This window comes from Rhinoderma darwinii, chromosome 4, assembly GCF_050947455.1.
Source record: "Rhinoderma darwinii isolate aRhiDar2 chromosome 4, aRhiDar2.hap1, whole genome shotgun sequence".
Classification (NCBI taxonomy): domain Eukaryota; kingdom Metazoa; phylum Chordata; class Amphibia; order Anura; family Rhinodermatidae; genus Rhinoderma; species Rhinoderma darwinii.
In genome coordinates this window covers 383484136-383503441 of record NC_134690.1, presented here as the reverse complement: position 1 = coordinate 383503441, position 19306 = coordinate 383484136, and the positions used below count along the sequence as shown (strand labels likewise).

General features: G+C 40.8%; 1 protein-coding gene across 2 annotated transcripts in view; it reads right to left on the bottom strand.

The window, feature by feature from the left end:
- THADA (THADA armadillo repeat containing) overlaps positions 1-19306 on the bottom strand; it is a 479325-nt gene that overhangs the window by 171491 nt on the left and 288528 nt on the right. For both annotated transcript variants that reach the window (XM_075863236.1, XM_075863235.1), the window contains exon 29: positions 1439-1607. In XM_075863236.1, coding sequence (XP_075719351.1) covers positions 1439-1607 — 169 coding nt within the window. The remainder of the gene's footprint in view (positions 1-1438; positions 1608-19306) is intronic.

Below are 19306 nucleotides of genomic sequence, written 5' to 3'. Positions count from 1 at the left end.
AGTGGGGGGAAATATCTTGTAAGTATTTACACCATACAATTAACGTCTTTTTAGACCGGTCAAATCTTGCCGGTGCAACGAGAACCGATCAACGATCCTTTCACAAAGAGCTAGTATGGGGACGAGCAGTCATTACTACGATCGCTTGTCCTCATACATTCCTATCATGTCGGCAGCGCATCTATCTGATTACACCGGGAGATGTGCTGCCAACGACGATAATATTTTGAGCATTTAAAACTATACGATCAACTGATGAACGAGTGTTTGTTCATTCATCGGCTGATCGCTGCCGTTTACACAGGGCATTAGACATCAGGTACTAATCCCATTTTTCCTAAAAAAAAAATATTACAATATTAAGGCGGCAAATATCTTTGATGGTCTCTTTTCGTTTAGCGGGATAAGTCGCTGAGTTTAGATAATGGATCCTGTTCACCTGATGATATCACAATGACTTTTGCTAAGTGATGAACTCTAGCTCTGCTACATATCTATATATTTTACATCTATTCTTAGCTAACATTTAAAGATAAAGTCATCATCAGCAGTGGACAGATTATTTTTCTGTCAGAATTACAGTCAAACATGCTGTGACTACAGAAGCATGCATAGAGAAGAGGGCATGCCATAGTAAATGCCCTCACCCGAGGTTGGTTCATGCCACCATATTCCCACCCATATTGACATACAAGAGCCCAGGGCTTTTTTACTTCCCCACCCCCATATTCACGTCTTGTAGGAGGTAAAAGTAGCATAAACCCCTTGACTGGATCAATTGCCTCCCATTTCCTAGCATCACATTCTATATACAGCGGGATAGTGTGCACGTGCAATCCCGGGGCCAAACGGATATTGGGCACTACAGCAGTTGTAGAAGTTGCGTCTATCACAAGTATATCCTTATTATGGCCACCTCAGTGCCGTCCGTACTATTCTTTAGACAATGGCTCCCGGAAACTGTTGGATTATCAGCGACTAAAAAATGAAAATGAAAACGGTTTCTGAAAAAGTACTCCACCCAAATGCTGATCCCTACTTAAGTTAGGTGGCATTTCTTCTACCTGCCGCTTTATGTGGAGTTCCCCTTTAAGAGAAACTATCTAATAAAACAATAAACCGAAAAGTGCAACCAATAGATAAAAACAAAATTGTGCCCATCACGTTTAATCCGAGCAGAAATTGATTTTTCTGTTTTAGATTATCAGACTACTCAGAGCAAAAACAAGTTTCACAGTATTGGAGTTGCCAGATTAAAGGACTTTTATCGGTTTAACAACAGTGTTATTTTATGCCAAATAAAACAGAATTAGTTATACCCCATCAGATCCGGCAACATGAAGAATATTTGATCATACAGAGAATATTATCATGTATTAAGTGATAATGGAAATATTGCAAGTAGAATGGGCCAGGTAAACAATGATTGGTCCCTCACCTGGAGGAGTACGCCATGGATGTGGTTCTGCCGTACCATAACGCTACTACAATCTGGAAGGCTCCTTAGCAGGTTTGCGGCTGTTTGAGGAATGTCTTGTACCATGAGAAAAGGAACAAGAGCTCGTGCCGCCATCTCCCGTGAACGGTAAACTGGTGAGTGGCCACATCTGGAACGAGGGAAAAAGTTATGTAAAATCTGTGCTTCATCAGAAGAGATTACATTTAAAGGAACAGTGTCATCACAATTTTTTTTTTAATATGTTAAAGATGTTAGTGCTTTATTAAAAACGTTTATATTTATTTGTGTGTTTGTGTTTTACTTTTTCTTATTTTTACACTTTTTCTTCCCTATGGGGGCTGCCATTTTTTTTCCCATTTCTGTATGTGTCGATTAACGACACATACAGACATGGAATACGGCAGCCACAGTCCCATAGGGACTGCGAACGGGGCCCGTTCCATCCACTAACATGTACGCCGTCTGTGTGGGAACTGCGCATGCGCCGCTCCCACACAGTCCAATTTGAAATGCGCGCCGTCCGGCGCCATTTTCCTGTGGACCGGAAGTCGCGGCCGGACAGTAAGATTACTACTTACGGTCGCGGCTTCCGGACTTGTGCACTTGGACCAGCGGCAGCAGACGGAGCGGACGGGCCGGAGGGAGCCGCGGCGGCAGGAGCAGGTAAGAGATTTCTATGTATGTTCGTGTTTGTGTACGTTTACTACTGTATGTAAACCTACTACACTGTGTGTTAGCTCAAAAAATGGCGACACACAGTGTAGGAGGTTAGACCGTTCAAACCCCTCGTTTATCCCGGCACTAGCCAGGATAAAGGAGGGGGGGGATGCTGAGAGCTCACTAGAGCGAGGGCTTTTTACCCAATTTTGCAATGCTGCAATTTTGGGAATAGCTCCATCTAGTGACCAGCAATGGGAAATATTATAAATTAGAATTCATTTATAATATTTCCTGACTCGTGAAAAAAAATAAAAAAAATTTGAACAATGTTTAATCACCTACACACTAAATGTTTAATTAAAAAAAAAAAACATGTTTTTCTGGCAACACATTCCCTTTAAACCTCAGTTAAAACCTAAACATTCTGTCTCCCTGCCACTAGAGGGAGCTTAGGAGCATACTGCATATCTTTTTGTTATTGAGTTTACAGTACAAATGTCCGCTGTAAGCGCCCCCTAGTGGCAGGCCAAATTATATTATTTAAGCATATGTCTATGTAGGAGACTACATGAAGGAGTCACAATCCCTATAAGGGTATGTGCACACGACCTCTTTTCAGACGTAATGGAGGCGTTTTACGCCTCGAATTACGCCTGAAAAGACGGCTCCAATACGTTGGCAAACATCTGGCCATTGCTTGCAATGGGTCTTACCATGTTCTGTGCAGACGACCTGTCATTTTAAGCGTCGCTGTCAAAAGACGGTGCGTAAAATTACGGCCGCGTCAAAGAAGTGCAGGACACTTCTTGGGACGTAATTGGAGCTGTTTTTCATTGACGCCAATGAAAAACAGCTCAAATTACGTCCCAAGAAAAGATACCGCGAAAAACGCGTGCACTTGTAAAACCGTCTGAAATTCTGGAGCTGTTTTCTCCTGAAAACAGCTCCGTAATTTCTGACGTATTTGTCGTTGTCGTGTGCACATACCCTAAATGTATATTAAGAAATTAATCTGCACAGTATTTTGGACCTATTTATATTTAAAAAAAAATTCTATTAAAAAAACAGGAGAAGATCTGAACACACGGCTTTGTGAATTTGCGTTGAACTAGAAGATTCTCCTAACTTCCTAGGTGCCAAATAATTGGTAACAGATTGGATGCTGGATTTAAGGAATTTGACTGCACTAAAAAAGAAAATCACATCTGTGGAGATTTTACCCCAACCAATGCCCTCAGTGAGTGGCGGGGCATTCAGATAAATTGGCCATTACAGCAGTCACTTGAATGGGGATGAGCTGTAATACCAGACACAGTCCATTGACATTGGGGGTGCTGTCTCTTACCCCTTTAACTAAAGACAGATTATAAAAAAAAGTACTGAAATAGATTAAAAAAACAAAAAGCACTAGCCCAAGAATTTTTGCCTGTGGAACAATATATATATATATATATATATATATATATATATATATATATATATATATATACAGTGAAGGAAATAAGTATTTGATCCCTTGCTGATTTTGTAAGTTTGCCAACTGTCAAAGACATGAACAGTCTAGAATTTTTAGGCTAGGTTAATTTTACCAGTGAGAGATAGATTATATATATAAAAAATAAAATAAAAATCACATTGTCAAAATTATATATATTTACTTGCATTGTGCACAGAGAAATAAGTATTTGATCCCCTACCAACCATTAAGAGTTCAGCCTCCTCCAGACCAGTTACACGCTCCAAATCAACTTGGTGCCTGCATTAAAGACAGCTATTACATGGTCACCTGTATAAAAGACTCCTGTCCACAGACTCAATTAATCAGTCTGACTCTAACCTCTACAACATGGGCAAGACCAAAGAGCTTTCTAAGGATGTCAGGGACAAGATCATAGACCTGCACAAGGCTGGAATGGGCTACAAAACCATAAGTAAGACGCTGGGTGAGAAGGAGACAACTGTTGGTGCAATAGTAAGAAAATGGAAGACATACAAAATGACTGTCAATCGACATCGATCTGGGGCTCCATGAAAAATCTCACCTCGTGGGGTATCCTTGATCCTGAGGAAGGTGAGAGCTCAGCCGAAAACTACACGGGGGAACTTGTTAATGATCTCAAGGCAGCTGGGACCACAGTCACCAAGAAAACCATTGGTAACACATTACGCCGTAATGGATTAAAATCCTGCAGTGCCCGCAAGGTCCCCCTGCTCAAGAAGGCACATGTACAGGCCCGTCTGAAGTTTGCAAATGAACATCTTGATGATTCTGAGAGTGATTGGGAGAAGGTGCTGTGGTCAGATGAGACTAAAATTGAGCTCTTTGGCATTAACTCAACTCGCCGTGTTTGGAGGAAGAGAAATGCTGCCTATGACTGCCTATGACCCAAAGAACACCGTCCCCACTGTCAAGCATGGAGGTGGAAACATTACCGCATCAATGGGAGAATGGATGGAGCCATGTACCGTCAAATCCTGAGTGACAACCTCCTTCCCTCCACCAGGACATTAAAAATGGCTCGTGGCTGGGTCTTCCATCACGACAATGACATACAGCCAAGGCAACAAAGGAGTGGCTCAAAAAGAAGCACATTAAGGTCATGGAGTGGCCTAGCCAGTCTCCAGACCTTAATCCCATCGAAAACTTATGGAGGGAGCTGAAGATCCGAGTTGCCAAGCGACAGCCTCGAAATCTTAATGATTTACAGATGATCTGCACGGAGGAGTGGGCCAAAATTCCATCTAACGTGTGGAAACCTCATCATCAACTACCAAAAAACGTCTGACTGCTGTGCTTGCCAACAAGGGTTTTGCCACCAAGTACTAAGTCTTGTTTGCCAAAGGGATGAAATACTTATTTCTCTGTGCACAATGCAAATAAATATATATAATTTTGACTATGTGATTTTCAGTTTTTTTTTTAATATAATCTATCTCTCACTGGTAAAATTAACCTAGCCTAAAAATTCTAGACTGTTCATGTCTTTGACAGTGGGCAAACTTACAAAATCAGCAAGGGATAAAATACTTATTTCCTTCACTATATATTATATATATATATATATATATATATATATATATATATACAGAAATGACCGCAGCACTCCAAAAGTTGATGTCAAACAAAGATGTGTTTTATTATTCCATGTTTCAAAAAGAAGCCACGTTTCAGTCCTCTCACAGGAGCTTTCTCAAGCTCCTGTGAGAGGACTGAAACGTAGCTTCTTTTTGAAACATGGAATAATAAACCACATCTTTGTTTGAGATCAACTTTTGGAGTGCTGCGGTCATTTCTGCATATACCTATAGGACCGTTTTGGATCAAGGTCAGGATCGCTTTGCACCAACCTCTACAATTACGAAGTGCTGCTTTTTTTCTCCTACCTCATATATATGTATAAGCTTATTAAATACAGAAACTTACACTGTGGGTTTAAACATAATTTCCTCCTTAAGGTTCACACAGGAGTTTTTTTGGCTCTGATTTTGACGCGAAAACAGCGTCGGAATCAGCGCCAAGACACGCCCCAAATTGCTCCCCATTGATTTCAATGGGAAGTCGTGGCATATTTTTTCCCGGGCAGCTTTTGGCCACTCGTGGGGAAAAAAAAGCGGCATGTACTTTCTTGGGGTGGTTTCCACCTCTGACCTCCAATTGAAGCTAATGGGAGGCAGAAAAAACCTGCAGCGCTTGAAGCGTTTTTTTTTGCCCCGGTTTTTGCATTGTATTCATTATACAAAACAGCTGAAACAAAAACGCGGAAAGAAAAAGCATCTAAAATAACGGCCATTCTAAGGCCTTGTTCACACAAAAAACTCGTGGTCATCCATGGCAAAATAGCGCAGGCAGGTCAAAATCTGCCTCTAAAATTCATGAAGGAATTTTGAAGCAGATTTTTGCTGCCTGCGAAAGACTTCTGTGAAACTGACCTTTAAAGAGAACCTTTCACCTCCCCATACATGTGCAGCATGTAATGGGCAGGGCTGCACAAACCCTGGGGCACTTTCCTTTTTTTTTCTACCTCCCTCCGTTATTTAGATATCGGTGCCATTATATTTGGCGCCCGATATTTAAATAACACCCTGAACTGTCAACGGGCGTGTGCTGGCAAGTGGGCGTGTTACTACGGCTTTGACACCCTCCAATCAGATATGGACAGTGCCACAGCAAGAGCGAGGAGAGCGAGTGTGCGGTTGCAGTCTTTTCACCCGAACTTGCCCCCTTGCCGTGTCTCTGCTACGGGCAGTGTAAGAGCTGTGGAGAGGAGAGCGCGCTCTCATCTCTTCAGCTCTTGTGAGAGATCAGTCTTGTATTGTCTGCCGAACTGGCAAGGGGGCGTGTCTCTGCTACGGACAGTGTAAGTGCTCCCCAGCTCTTACACTGTCCCTAGCTGTGACACGCCCCCTTGCCAGTTCGGCAGAAGTCTAATCTTGAAAGCTGAAGAGTGAGAGCATGCGCGCGCGCACACACTCTCTCTCTCTCTCTCTCTCTCTCCTCGCTCTTGCTGTAACACTGTCCATATCTGATTGGACAGTGTCACAGCCATAGTAACACGCCCCCTTGGCAGTACACGCCCCGTTGACAGTTCAGGTGGTTATTTAAATATCGGGCGCCAAATATAACGCCACCAATATCTAAATAACGGAGGGAGGTAGAAAAAAAATGTTAAGTGCCCCAGGGTTTGTGCAGCCCTCCCCATTACATGCTGCACTCAGCTGCACATGTATGGGGAGGTGAAAGGTTCTCTTTAAGGTATGCTCACACAGAGCGTAATACGGACCTCTGACTGACCTAGAGATCTATGATGCTGCTGGTCCTGGTAATCAGACCCGCGGTTGGGCTAGGAGATTTGCTTCTGTAACTCGATTCTGTATTACGCTTGTGAGAAATTGGTCTTAAACTTAAAAGAAAACTGAAAAAAATTATTCTTCTGGTGTTTATTTTATTCTGTCAGTTTGTGTCTGCAAATTCTGGGTGATAACAAGTAGGGCTGGTATACAATATGTCTGCAATTACAGTCCACAAATGGATTGTCCCTCCACAATTTCCTAAATTCCTGGAGGGTACACCTACCTTGTCATACAGTGACATCCCCTGCTCCAGATCACTGTATAATAATTAAGACGGTTTTGCCTTTTAGGGGTCTGGAAAAGCTGCAAGAGGTTGTCTAGCATAGAAAAAAAATCAAAGCCTGTCCCCCAATACCCAAACAGCACCACTATTGTGCATGAGTTGTGTCTGGTATTGCAGCTAAGTCCAGAACTAAGCTGCAATACCAGACACGACCCATACACAAAAGTGGATCTGCTGCTTAAAATAAAACGCTTTTTCTAATATCGTCAACCAGAATATACTTTTTGACATCATTAAGAACTCCGTGATTTTTTCTCTTTACAGGCCATTTATTATTGGGAGAGCTGTAATAACCATATAATGTAATAATACATCACGTAGGTGCGGTTATAAAGGGGAAAACTAACGGCATTTCTTGTAAGTTGCAGCTGAGGACACATCCTGACGGTCATGTAATGGGGATCTTATTATGGCCTGGTTTATTTTCTCAGTGTGGTGAGTCACCTATTCTATCCCTTCTTGCCAATGTCAGTTTTGTATTATTTCTACATTATAGCCATGTGCATTCCTCCAGTGCTGACTGTTGCTGCTTTTCTTTGATTGCTAATGGTTTAAGCATCCACAGGAAAGACACATCATTGTGGCAGAGCCGTGACTCATCACCGTAATACTCCGAATTCTCATGGTAACCCAGACACACAACAGCTGTGGAAATAAGAGAATCGAGGGACACGGAAAGCACATACTGTACTAAATCCACCGCTGATACAGACCCTAAAAGTCTATAGACACAATGCCATCTAAACCGAAACGGCTGCACTGCCTGCATTGTGTCCGCCTAGTCATCTCCTATATATCTAGGGTAATAAAGACCACCTGTCACCAATTGGAGCATATTTTTTTTTTTTTTTTAGAAAACTGTACTCCTCTGTTATTCCTCCTGGAAATGTATAAATACATAGACAAATGTGTGTTTCCATTTCCTTTGTCAATGGGGCGTGCCTGTCAATACACACTCTAACATAGTCCAATCAATGCTGTGACTGTGTAGAGACACACCCACTTGACAAGAGTAATGGTAGCGCCCAGATGTCAATTTATTCAGACATTCCCAGGAGGAATAACAGGAACGACACAATGTAGTTTTAGAAATTTTATTTTATGGAGAATCCAAGTATTTACTAAATAAGACATGTCAAGAGAGTGTACAGGTCCTCTTTAAATGCCAACTCCACTCAAAACTAAAGTAAAACGCAATACCAAAGTCAACCCATGTCATCCTCATAGGCAGGTTCACAAATTAAAGACATGGGGAGTTGTGTGGTGGGGTCCTCACATTGTAGAGCTGCTTTATACATCCCTATGCCTGCCTGCAACATGGGTTAAACACTTCGGGTATGTTCACACGGAGTGTTTTCAGGCGTTTTTTTCGGGGCGTAAACGCCTCGAAAAATGCCTGAAAAACAGTGTTTCCTTCAGACGGGGCATTTTTTTTTTTACGCGGCCGCTTGAAAAAATGGCGCATAAAAAAAAGCCCCCCGTAAAAAGAAGTGCATGCCACGCAGTTATTCATTGTGTCAATATAAAAAGAGCTCCAAAAACGGCTGCAAAAAAGCCTCAAAAAACGTTTGTGGTTTCAAAAACGGATGAAAAACAGAGGCTATTTTCCCTTGAAAACCGCTCCGTATTTTACAGCCGCTTTTCGTTTAGCATGTGAACATAGCCTAAAGGAAGATTTATTAGAACTTGTGCAAAGGAAAAATGGAGGCGTTGCCCGTAAAAAACAACAAAATAGCTTTATTTAATTTTCAAAACACCCTCAGAGCTGCAATCAGATGGCTTTGGACAAATGCTCCACTTTTCCTTTTGTACCAGTTGAACTAAATCTCCTACTGTGACTGTGGTCACTGATGATTTCCTTTTATCATCTAAAACAATAGTTGCTCTGAAGGGCGAATTAGGGGAAAACAAATCTCTAATCTATTTTGTAAAGAAAAAAGTTTACGAAAATCACCAGTGACCACCTTACTCCCCTCCATATCACAGACAGAAAGCACAACTTCAATTCTCCAAACATCATCTCGATTCTCAGTTTCCCGCACCGGTGTGAGCATGACGAGGGGAATTTTGGGGTAAACTTCAGTAACACTTCAATGTTTATATTTTGGGTGGAGTTCGGCTTTAAACTTACTGAATACACCAAATACCCCTTCAAGAAGCCAACGCTTCGGAAAAAACATCTTGTAAATGTTTCAACGAGGAAATGACTAGTTGTAAACGGCAGACACAGAAACTCTGTTGTTGTTCATTGATTAAAAAAAAAAAAAGTATGTGGCCGCGCTTCATCCAGATTCTTTCCACCAGCGCCGATTAACGCCGCTCCGCAATATATTAAGCCTCGGGACGTGTATGTACATTTTTTCTCCTTTGCATATATAAACAACACATATTGTTGCAGATGTTTAGATTTCTTTATGAACAGAAACGGCCTCGATGAAGAATGTCCTCCTTTCTATTCTGACCTTCGGGGAAATGATTTCCCAAAGGAATTTGGCTCTGGCTCAGTGGGAAGTCTGGAAAATGGGAGCAAGGCCAAGTTGTTCTACTGGCAGGGATTCTGAGCACAGGGGACTTCTCAAAAAGCATATGAAATGCAGATCTTTTATTAAACGCTTGTGCATCTGGTTACATAAGGTGGGGCTCTCGGCAAGTAAACACACAATTACATTAAGGTTCGTTATAGAAATATAATCCAGCTTTCTGTATCATTTCCCATCATTGCGGAAAGAGGAAAGGAAGAAAAAAAATGTGGAAAAAAAAAATTGTAAGAAGTAATAAGTCCTGTGAACTGCAGGATCCAATGTGCAGCTGCCCTAAAAATCTAACAATGCTGCACTCACAACCTGAGTAGCAATGCAGAGATTGAATAGCTTGCTTTGAGAAGTAAAATAAAGTTTAAAGTGCTGGTCCTTTTAGGTTAAATATTATGTGCTGATTCGTTGCATAATATATCTACATAGCAGTGTAGTGTAGTTTTTGTGATGCAGAGCACCAAATATTATGTATAGATAAAGCCACCACTAGAGGGAGCTTTAGCGCTCACTGCATACTCGATTATTATTAATTTAAAAGCATACGCAGTATGCAGAAAGCTCCCTCTAATGGTGGTTGGAGACACCTCAAATTTGATCATTTACAGATATGTCCACCCTTAGATTTTCTTGAAATACGTTAAGTTACACAATTTGTCATGATACCAACTTGTGGCATCCAGCAAAAAAAAAAAAATTGTATACGTTAACTTAGACGGTCATGTTTCGAAAAAAGTTTAAGGGCGATGGATGCCATCTGTAGGCGGTATACGGTTTTTGTACGTTTGTCTAGCATCTCACGCAATACATCCTGGTATATGTACAGATTTTTGGACCTATGCAGAATAAAAAATAAATGGTGCTTAACGGGTTTTCCCATAATCAATATTTATCACCTATCCACAGGATAGGTGATAATTATCTGATCGATGGGGTCTGACCGCTGGGACCTCCACTGATCACGAGAAAGCGCTTACCTTGCTGTTCCTCGGAACCCCACCATAGGAATAGAGCGGTTGTGTGCATGGTCGGCCACAAGTTCATTCATTTCTATGGGATTGCCGAAGATCGTGCTCGGCAGCCCTATAGAAATTAATAGAGCGGTGGTCAAGAATGCACAATACAGCTCATTACTATGTGGCTCCCAGGAATGGCAAAGTAAGCCCTTTCTCGTGATTAGTGGGGGCCCAGCGGTCGGATACCCACCGATCAGATGTAGGATAGGTGGTCGAGTATGCGCACTACCGCTCCATTCCTATGGGGGTCCCAGGAACGGCAATGTAAGCCCGTGATAGGTGGGGGTCCCAGTGGTAGGAGCCCCGCTGATCAGATACAATATAGGTTAGGTGATAAATAATGGTTATGGGAAAACCCCTTTAAGCATGGGCATTCAATTTCAAGTTTTCCACTATAAAATCATAATTCCAATTCACTTTAAGATTTTCACCATATAAATAGATTTTTTAGAAAAATCGAATACCACAGCCTGAGATTGGTAATGACACGATGTAACGGTTACCATGTGACTTTTCCCTTTCCCCGTTATAAGCAGTTCCCTAGAATGGTTCTAATCATGAGCAGGAGATCTGACAACAGTAGAAAGCAGTGATGGGGGATCTTAGTCCCTGCAGCATCGCTGTATTCTGTCAGCTGACACTGGGAGATGTTTAAATAAACGTCATCTGAGAAAATATCTCAGGGCGTACAAGTAAGGGGTCACTTTAAAAGACAAATTATATATATGTCATATTCAAACAGAAAGTTTTAGAGAAGCCCTAGGAACCCATGTAGATGGCAGACACTGAAGACGTGGCACACACCTATCTGCAGTGCAAACCATCTAGTCTCAAAAAACGTAAAAGCAGGAACCGGACTTCACTCAAGAAGATTTCTCTTACATTTTTGGTGTCATGCAACAGCACATTTACCAACATTTGAAAACCAATGAATACCATCCCATACCACCAGAGAACTCAAGAACGACTCCTCTTTTAGAACATTAGAATAACCCCCTTTTTGCTGTCCAGTTCAAGGGACTGTCTAGTAAAAATCAGGACTTTTGGCAACTATGCAACAGTTATGTTCCCCAATGAAATCATTCAGATGGTGTCCAAAGACAAATCATGATAACACCGTGTCAAACAAAACCAGAACCAGCAATGAGCGGCATCATTGGCATTATTGGAGGGCAACATCATACCTTCTAGTTCAGCATATATAAAACCCCCTAATTTAATTGGGCGCTAGCAAAAGGTACCGCACAGGACCCCACCCAACGTAAGGTCGGCTCTGCTCCCAATTTCAGATTAAATATTTTTTGGGAAAGATAGATATTAGATAAATAGATTGATATGAGATAGATAGATAGATAGATAGATAGATAGATAGATAGATAGATAGATAGATAGATAGATAGATAGATAGATAGATAGATAGATAGATAGAAGCTTTGTAACCCTTTCCAGCCTGGTAGATGTCAATGACTTTGTTTGGCATCTGTAGTTGAATCTCTTTAGGATGTGGCATCATGTGCTGCTTTTTGAGACCTTCTAGCTGGCTTCACATTAGTTATATTTAAAAAGGCTCTGTCACCATATAAGTGCCCTATTTTCTATCTTCTACATAATATGATTGGCGCTGTAATGTAGGTGACAGCAGTGTTTTTTATTTAGAAAAACAATCATTTTTTACGGAGTTATGACCTATTTTAGCTTTATGCTAATGACTTTCTTAATGGACAACTGGGCGTGTTTTACTTTTTGACCAAGTGGGCGTTGTGGAGAGAAGTGTATGACGCTGACCAATCAGTGACCAATCAGCGTCATACACTTCTCTCCATTCATTTACACAGCACATAGTGATCTTGCTATATCATGATGTGCAGTCACTTACTCATATATTAACGTTACTGAAGTGTCCTGACAGTGAATATACATCACTACCAGCCAGGACGTGGTGTCTATTCAGAATCCTGACAGTTCGGTAACGTTTGTGTGAAATTTACAGCACAGCAAGCGTAATCTCGTTTTAAATGACAGTTTACAGCGCAATCTCGCGAGATAACGCTTGCTGTGCTGTAAATTTCACACAAACGTTACCAAAGTGTCAGGATTCTGAATAGACATCACGTCCTGGTTGGTAGTGATGTCTATTCACTGTCAGGACACTTCAGTAAAGTTAATGTGAGAGTATGTGGCTGCACATATTGATCTAGTAAGATCACTATATGCTGTGTAAATGAATGGAGAGAAGTGCATGACGCTGGTTGGTCACTGATTGGTCAGCGTCATACACTTCTCTCCACAACACCCACTTGGTCAAAAAGTTAAAAAAAAACACCCAGTTGTTCATTAAGAAACTCATTAGCATAAACCCTTAAATAGGTCATAACTCCATCAAAAATGATCGTTTTTCTAAATAAAAAAAAAACACTGCTGTAATCTACATTACAGCGCCGATCACACCATGTACAATATAGGCCACTTATAATGTGGTGACAGAGCCTCTTTAAGTGATGTTTAGATTCAACAGATCCGGCAGTAATCATGTCTGGGCGCGGCTAGTGAAATTGAACCCAATTGTCAATTGCATTTAGAGAACTGGTTGATTTAGTAGCTAAGGGAACAATTACTTTATTTACATAGGACCATGTGGGGCTAAACAGCATTTTTCCTTCAATAAATGGAGGAAAGACACCAGTGTATCCTTGGGATAAGCCGTCAATATTTGAGCAGTGTGTGTTTGACCCCCAGTGATCATCAGAATCAAGAATCTGGGGCGTTTGTCCGTATGTGTGGTGTGAGTGGTACTATAGCCCAGGCCCATTCACTTGGGGGTGAGTTGCAGAATAAGCCAAAGCTAAGGATAGGCCATGAATGTTTTGCTCCTTAAAAGCCAATTTAAATGGGTCTCGACTGCAATACCACACACAGCCAATTAAAGAGAATGGCGCTGTCATTCCTCAAATTCTTTAAAGTGGCCTTATATGAATGCATTGGTCAGGTCGCCACAGTCAACTTTCAAAAACAGACTGGCATGGAACATTTCAATGCATTTATTTAAAGGGATATAGCGACCAAAAACATTTATTACTTATCCAACCGATCACTAGAAAGGGGAAACCCAGTCTTCTGTCCCCCTAGCCCCAAGGAGGAAAATGAATGGAGCAGTGTTAGACCCCCAACAATCTAATATTTATACCCTATCCAGTGGCAAATGTTTTTGGCCGGAATGCGCCTTTAAACCGGAGTCAAAGTAAAATATAATAATTAAAATGGCTACAGCTTCATCTACACACCCATATTTCTGAAATGCCCATGGACAAACGCTAACTCTACTTGCCAATGAACATCTGTGTTAAAATGACCTATGGCTCCGCTAAATCATAGCGATGACACATCCCACAGGAAGAGTGACCATTTACAATGCAAATAGCAGGCGATCGATGTGGCTACATAACCTGCATTTCTTTTCTATTTTCAGACATTTTCTTGTTTGTACAGATAATATTGGCAAAGGCAGACGTTACAAAATAGTGTTTGACAATGACTAACCAAGGTCATCTGCAATGGAAAAAAAAAAGAGAAGGGAAATAATGCGCGATAAAGAAACGCACTGGTTTACACATCACATGCTTTGTTATGATCCTTACTTTTTCTAGGGCATCGACATCGCTCGCTTTAGAGGACAAGGACGGCTCATTAATTACTATTTTCAGATTAGAAAATCACAGTCAAAAATTGATAAGGCGACAAAATTCAAGGTAATTTTTGTTTTACTTGTTCTGGGAATTCTATAAAAGTCTTAAGACACTCATCACGCCATCGCAAAATATGGCGTAAGATTTATTGCAACAAAATAATACCCATAATTTCATTATTTAATGTCAAAACAATAATACCTATAAAAACAGAATTATTCTGTGATAACCTGCCCTTCGAGGAAATGTAATAGTGATGATATACGGGTATGTCTGGATAGACATTTACAAAAACAAAAAAATACATATACACACACACGCACACACATACACTGTATCCCGTCCTGGTTGTTTGCTACAAATGATCAGTGTAGATAAAATGTATCAGCCTGGAGTCCAGATTGCTTAGCTCACAGAAGATTTTCTTTAAAGGTAGTGTATCCCTTTATTATTTTTTTACCAATTAAAATCATTTTCTGAAACATACTCTCTTTATTTTCCGATTGAATATTTTTTTATTCTTTTTCTGTACATGATTATTGGGGTCAGCCGTGTGCTCTGAGCTGTGACCAGCAGTTACAGAGCTTTGTTGTATAGCAGGGGAGGTAAGAAACCTCAGTGAGAAAACTACTGATTAAAGAGGCTCTGTCACCAGATTTTGCAACCCCTATGTCCTATTGCAGCAGATCGGCGCTGCAATGTAGATTACAGTAACGTTTTTATTTTTTAAAAACGAGCATTTTTGGCCAAGTTATGACCATTTTTGTAGTTATGCAAATGAGGCTTGCAAAAGTCCAAGTGGGTGTGTTTAAAAGTAAAAGTCCAAGTGGGCGTGTATTATGTGCGTACATCGGGGCGTTTTTAATACTTTTACTAGCTGGGCGTTCTGATGAGAAGTATCATCCACTTCTCTTCACAACGCCCAGCTTCTGGCAGTGCAGACACAGCCGTGTTCTCGAGAGATCACGCTGTGTCGTCACTCACAGGTCCTGCATCGTGTCGGACACATCGGCACCAGAGGCTTCAGTTGATTCTGCAGCAGCATCGGTGTTAGCAGGTAAGTCGATGTAGCTACTTACCTGCAAACGCCGATGCTGCTGCAGAATCATCTGTAGCCTCTGGTGCCGATGTGTCCTCGCTCGTCTGACACGATGCAGGACCTGTGAGTGACGACACAGCGTGATCTCTCGAGAACACGGCTGTGTCTGCACTGCCAGAAGCTGGGCGTTGTGAAGAGAAGTGGATGATACTTCTCATCAGAACGGCCATCTAGTAAAAGTATTAAAAACGCCCCGATGTACGCACATAATACACGCCCACTTGGACTTTTGCAAGCCTCATTTGCATAACTACAAAAATGGCCATAACTTGGCCAAAAATGCTCGTTTTTAAAAAATAAAAACGTTACTCCTATCTACATTGCAGCGCCGATCTGCTGCAATAGGAGATAGGGGCTGCAAAATCTGGTGACAGAGCCTCTTTAACTTGTATGGGAGAATGTAGTGGGCATGCTCTAAGACAGAGCTGCCCCATCATCTATTGTCAATGGGGTATTCCTGTGTTGTCTGCCTTGTGATTAAAATTAGAGGTGTTACCTTTCAGTGTATTCCTGCCTGTAATGATAATGAAACGACTGCTGGAAAGTGATCTCTACAAAACAGCAAGTGTCAGTCTACTGTAAGGCCGGGTTCCCACGTATCATAAACGCTGCAGAAGTTCTGCAACAGAATTGTGCGCGGAAATTCCGCAGTCTTTACAATAGCAGCAAAGGGGATGAGACTTAGAAAATCGAATGCCACGCTGCGAAAAAAATGCAGCGTAAACGTTAATAAATTGACCTGCGGTGCAGAATTTAATTTATGCTGCGTTTTTGTTGATTTTCTGTTGCGGGTTTTCTCTATTGAATTCAATGGGGATGCAAAATCCACAACAGAAAGCCAAGTGTTGCGACTTTTGCGGAGTAATCGCAGCGGTTACCGTGCAAAAATCGCAACTTCGGGAAAAAAACAATCAAACTTACACAGAACGCTCTCCTTCCTGCAGTCCAGCCTCCTGGGATGACGTTTCATCCGATGTGACCGTTGCAGCCAATCACAGGCTGTAGAGTCACATGGCCTGCAACATCATCGTAGGAGGCCGAACTACACGCAGAGAAAAAACTATTTTTTTTTTCCAAGCGCTACTTTCCGTAGCGGAAATTCAGTCTGAAAAAACGCACCACAATGTAATTCCAGGACGGATAAGCTGCGTGATTTTTATGCAGCGGATCCGCTCTGTGGGAACCCGGCCTAAAGCTACATGCACACAGCCCTACTGTGCCTATAGGAAGATCTAGCCCTGCTAAAGAATATTGCAAGTCACCAAAAAGTCTTATGCCCATTAACTTGTCTGGAAAGTTCTCTCTCCTACTGCAATTGAAACGTTTAACTTTGAACTTTAGTTTTTATTCTACGTCTTGTTTTGCACCACATTGTACAGCGTGGCCCTATATGAATAACGAATAATAAAGTACCAAAACCAAACAACCTTTTCACACCTTAAAAACGTTCATTTTAATAAATCCTTAAAAAATCTTCCATGGCCTAAACCATGGGTAAGGCTAGAACTATAGATAGTACTTTATTACAAAACGTTACCATGCATGCACTGAAGAGGTGTTTCATAACCCTTTTATCATAAAAATATACCATGTAAAATATAGAGTCAGTTAATGGGACTTTCTTTTTTTTTTTCTTCTGAATACATTCCTGGCTGGAATCCACAAGGGTTTGTTTTTTTAATAATTCATGAAAGATCAGCCAGTGCTGGGGTAAGGTGGACGCCGCTATGTGCGCTGCAGCTGTCAGAAGTTACTCACGGACGGCTGTCAGCACGTTTATTTTCATTAGAGGCTCCTCCATCTTAACCAGTCAATGAGAACGTTAACTCAAGTAACACACAAGAGTATAAACATTTATAAGATATTCCTGATGATGATGGGTGTATATTCTCCCAGGTGAACGCGTGTTTAGATCATATGTGACGCGTGAGTCATACATTCCAATAGTAGGTAAGATCCTATCATAGGATTGTATTCCAGGAGGAGCGCTTATATTTTTACACAGTTGGCATAACCATTTGCGAGTGTCACTCACAGAGGAGCAAATTCACACGACGGACAGGTGGAGGCCGGAGTCGGTCCCTCTACTGTCTTGTTATACTAGAATTTTATATTTATATATATATATATATATATATATATATATATATACACACACACACACATTATATATATATATATATATATATATATATATATATATATATATACACACACACACACACACACAGATGTAGCCGTCTTTACCTTGACTTTTAACACATTAAATAAACAATGGCTAGATCGCTTATCTTGACTTTGTCAATGACTTTTGTTGTGTGATATTTGTATCTATATATATATTCATCCTTTTGTCTTAATCATCGTGGAGAAAGCATTTAAAAAAACGGATGTATACGGATTTGCAGCAATTGATAATCTCTTGCAGAGATAAAACAAACAAAAAAACAAACTACTTATTATTTCTCATTGCACCAACTCGGTCATTCATGAAAAGCTATCTTCCCTAATAATAGGCTTAAAGAGCACCTATCAGTTCTCCTGACATGTCTGTTTTAGTATCAATTCCCCATAAATTCACAATTCCAGATCATCTTTTGTTAGAACTCTGTATTGTGCTGTTCCTCTGTTAATCCTCCTGAAAATACATGAATAAATTGACAACTGGGTGTTATCACTGGAGGGAAATACCAGTAAGTATTTACTAAAACAGATATGTCCGGAGAGTTGACAGGTCCTCTTTTAAGGTACCTGGGGGATACTTATACAAACAATAGGTGTCCCTAAAGTAGAATTATGGTAATTTGCTGTAAAGAAATGTCATGAATTGTAAGATTGGCTTGGGCTCGAAACTCTGATCACTGCTGATGCCAGTCATATGATCACATAGCCAAGGAGAGCATGTGGATGCATACACTGTTTGTAGCTCAGAGGTGCACGGCACCGGTGACGAGGTATAAAGAATAATATTGCAATGCCTTCACGTGATATCTATGGAATTTCAAGTCAGGAACTCTATATAGGCCACACAAAAAAACAAAAGTATTAAAATTAACAAATTATTTCAATTACAAGCTCGGTAAGGGCTCTATTTGTTAGGAGTCACACATAGCTGTAGACGGACTGGTCCCCGTAGATGGTAACAAACTTGTTTATTAGGGAAAAGGGCATCCGAGATCCGTAAATCGATAAAGTTTTGGCCTCTGATGCACTACATTGAAAAAAAGTTTGACAAAAATCACGTAAATAAATAGAAACCTCCGAAAAACTGTGATAATGTATAATAGTATAAATTTCCAGTATGTTCTGAAGTGCCAGGATCACTTTAACATTTATACATCTTTTCAGCCCGATACACAAATGTGACATTGTTATATTTCACGCATCATGCCCTCTTCAACAAATAGGTCACACCAAAAATAACATGAGGAACTGAAAATAAGGAACAGACAAGAAATCAAAAACATATTCGAATTTTACACACGTTTTACATTACAAATATGTTAAAGATAAAATGTACCCAGATGTGGGGGGGGGGGGGGGTTTAAAGTGTCCCCAACATGATTGAGTACTGAAAAGTTTCTTGACATGAAGTCAACAAATGTCGGACGGTTTCTTACACCTTATTTTTAACTTTTTTAAGGAAAACTTCATTCTAGAGCTTGATTTTATTTTTGAATATTCTCTGGGAAACTCTCCTGTTTTGACCTATGGTCTGAGTAGG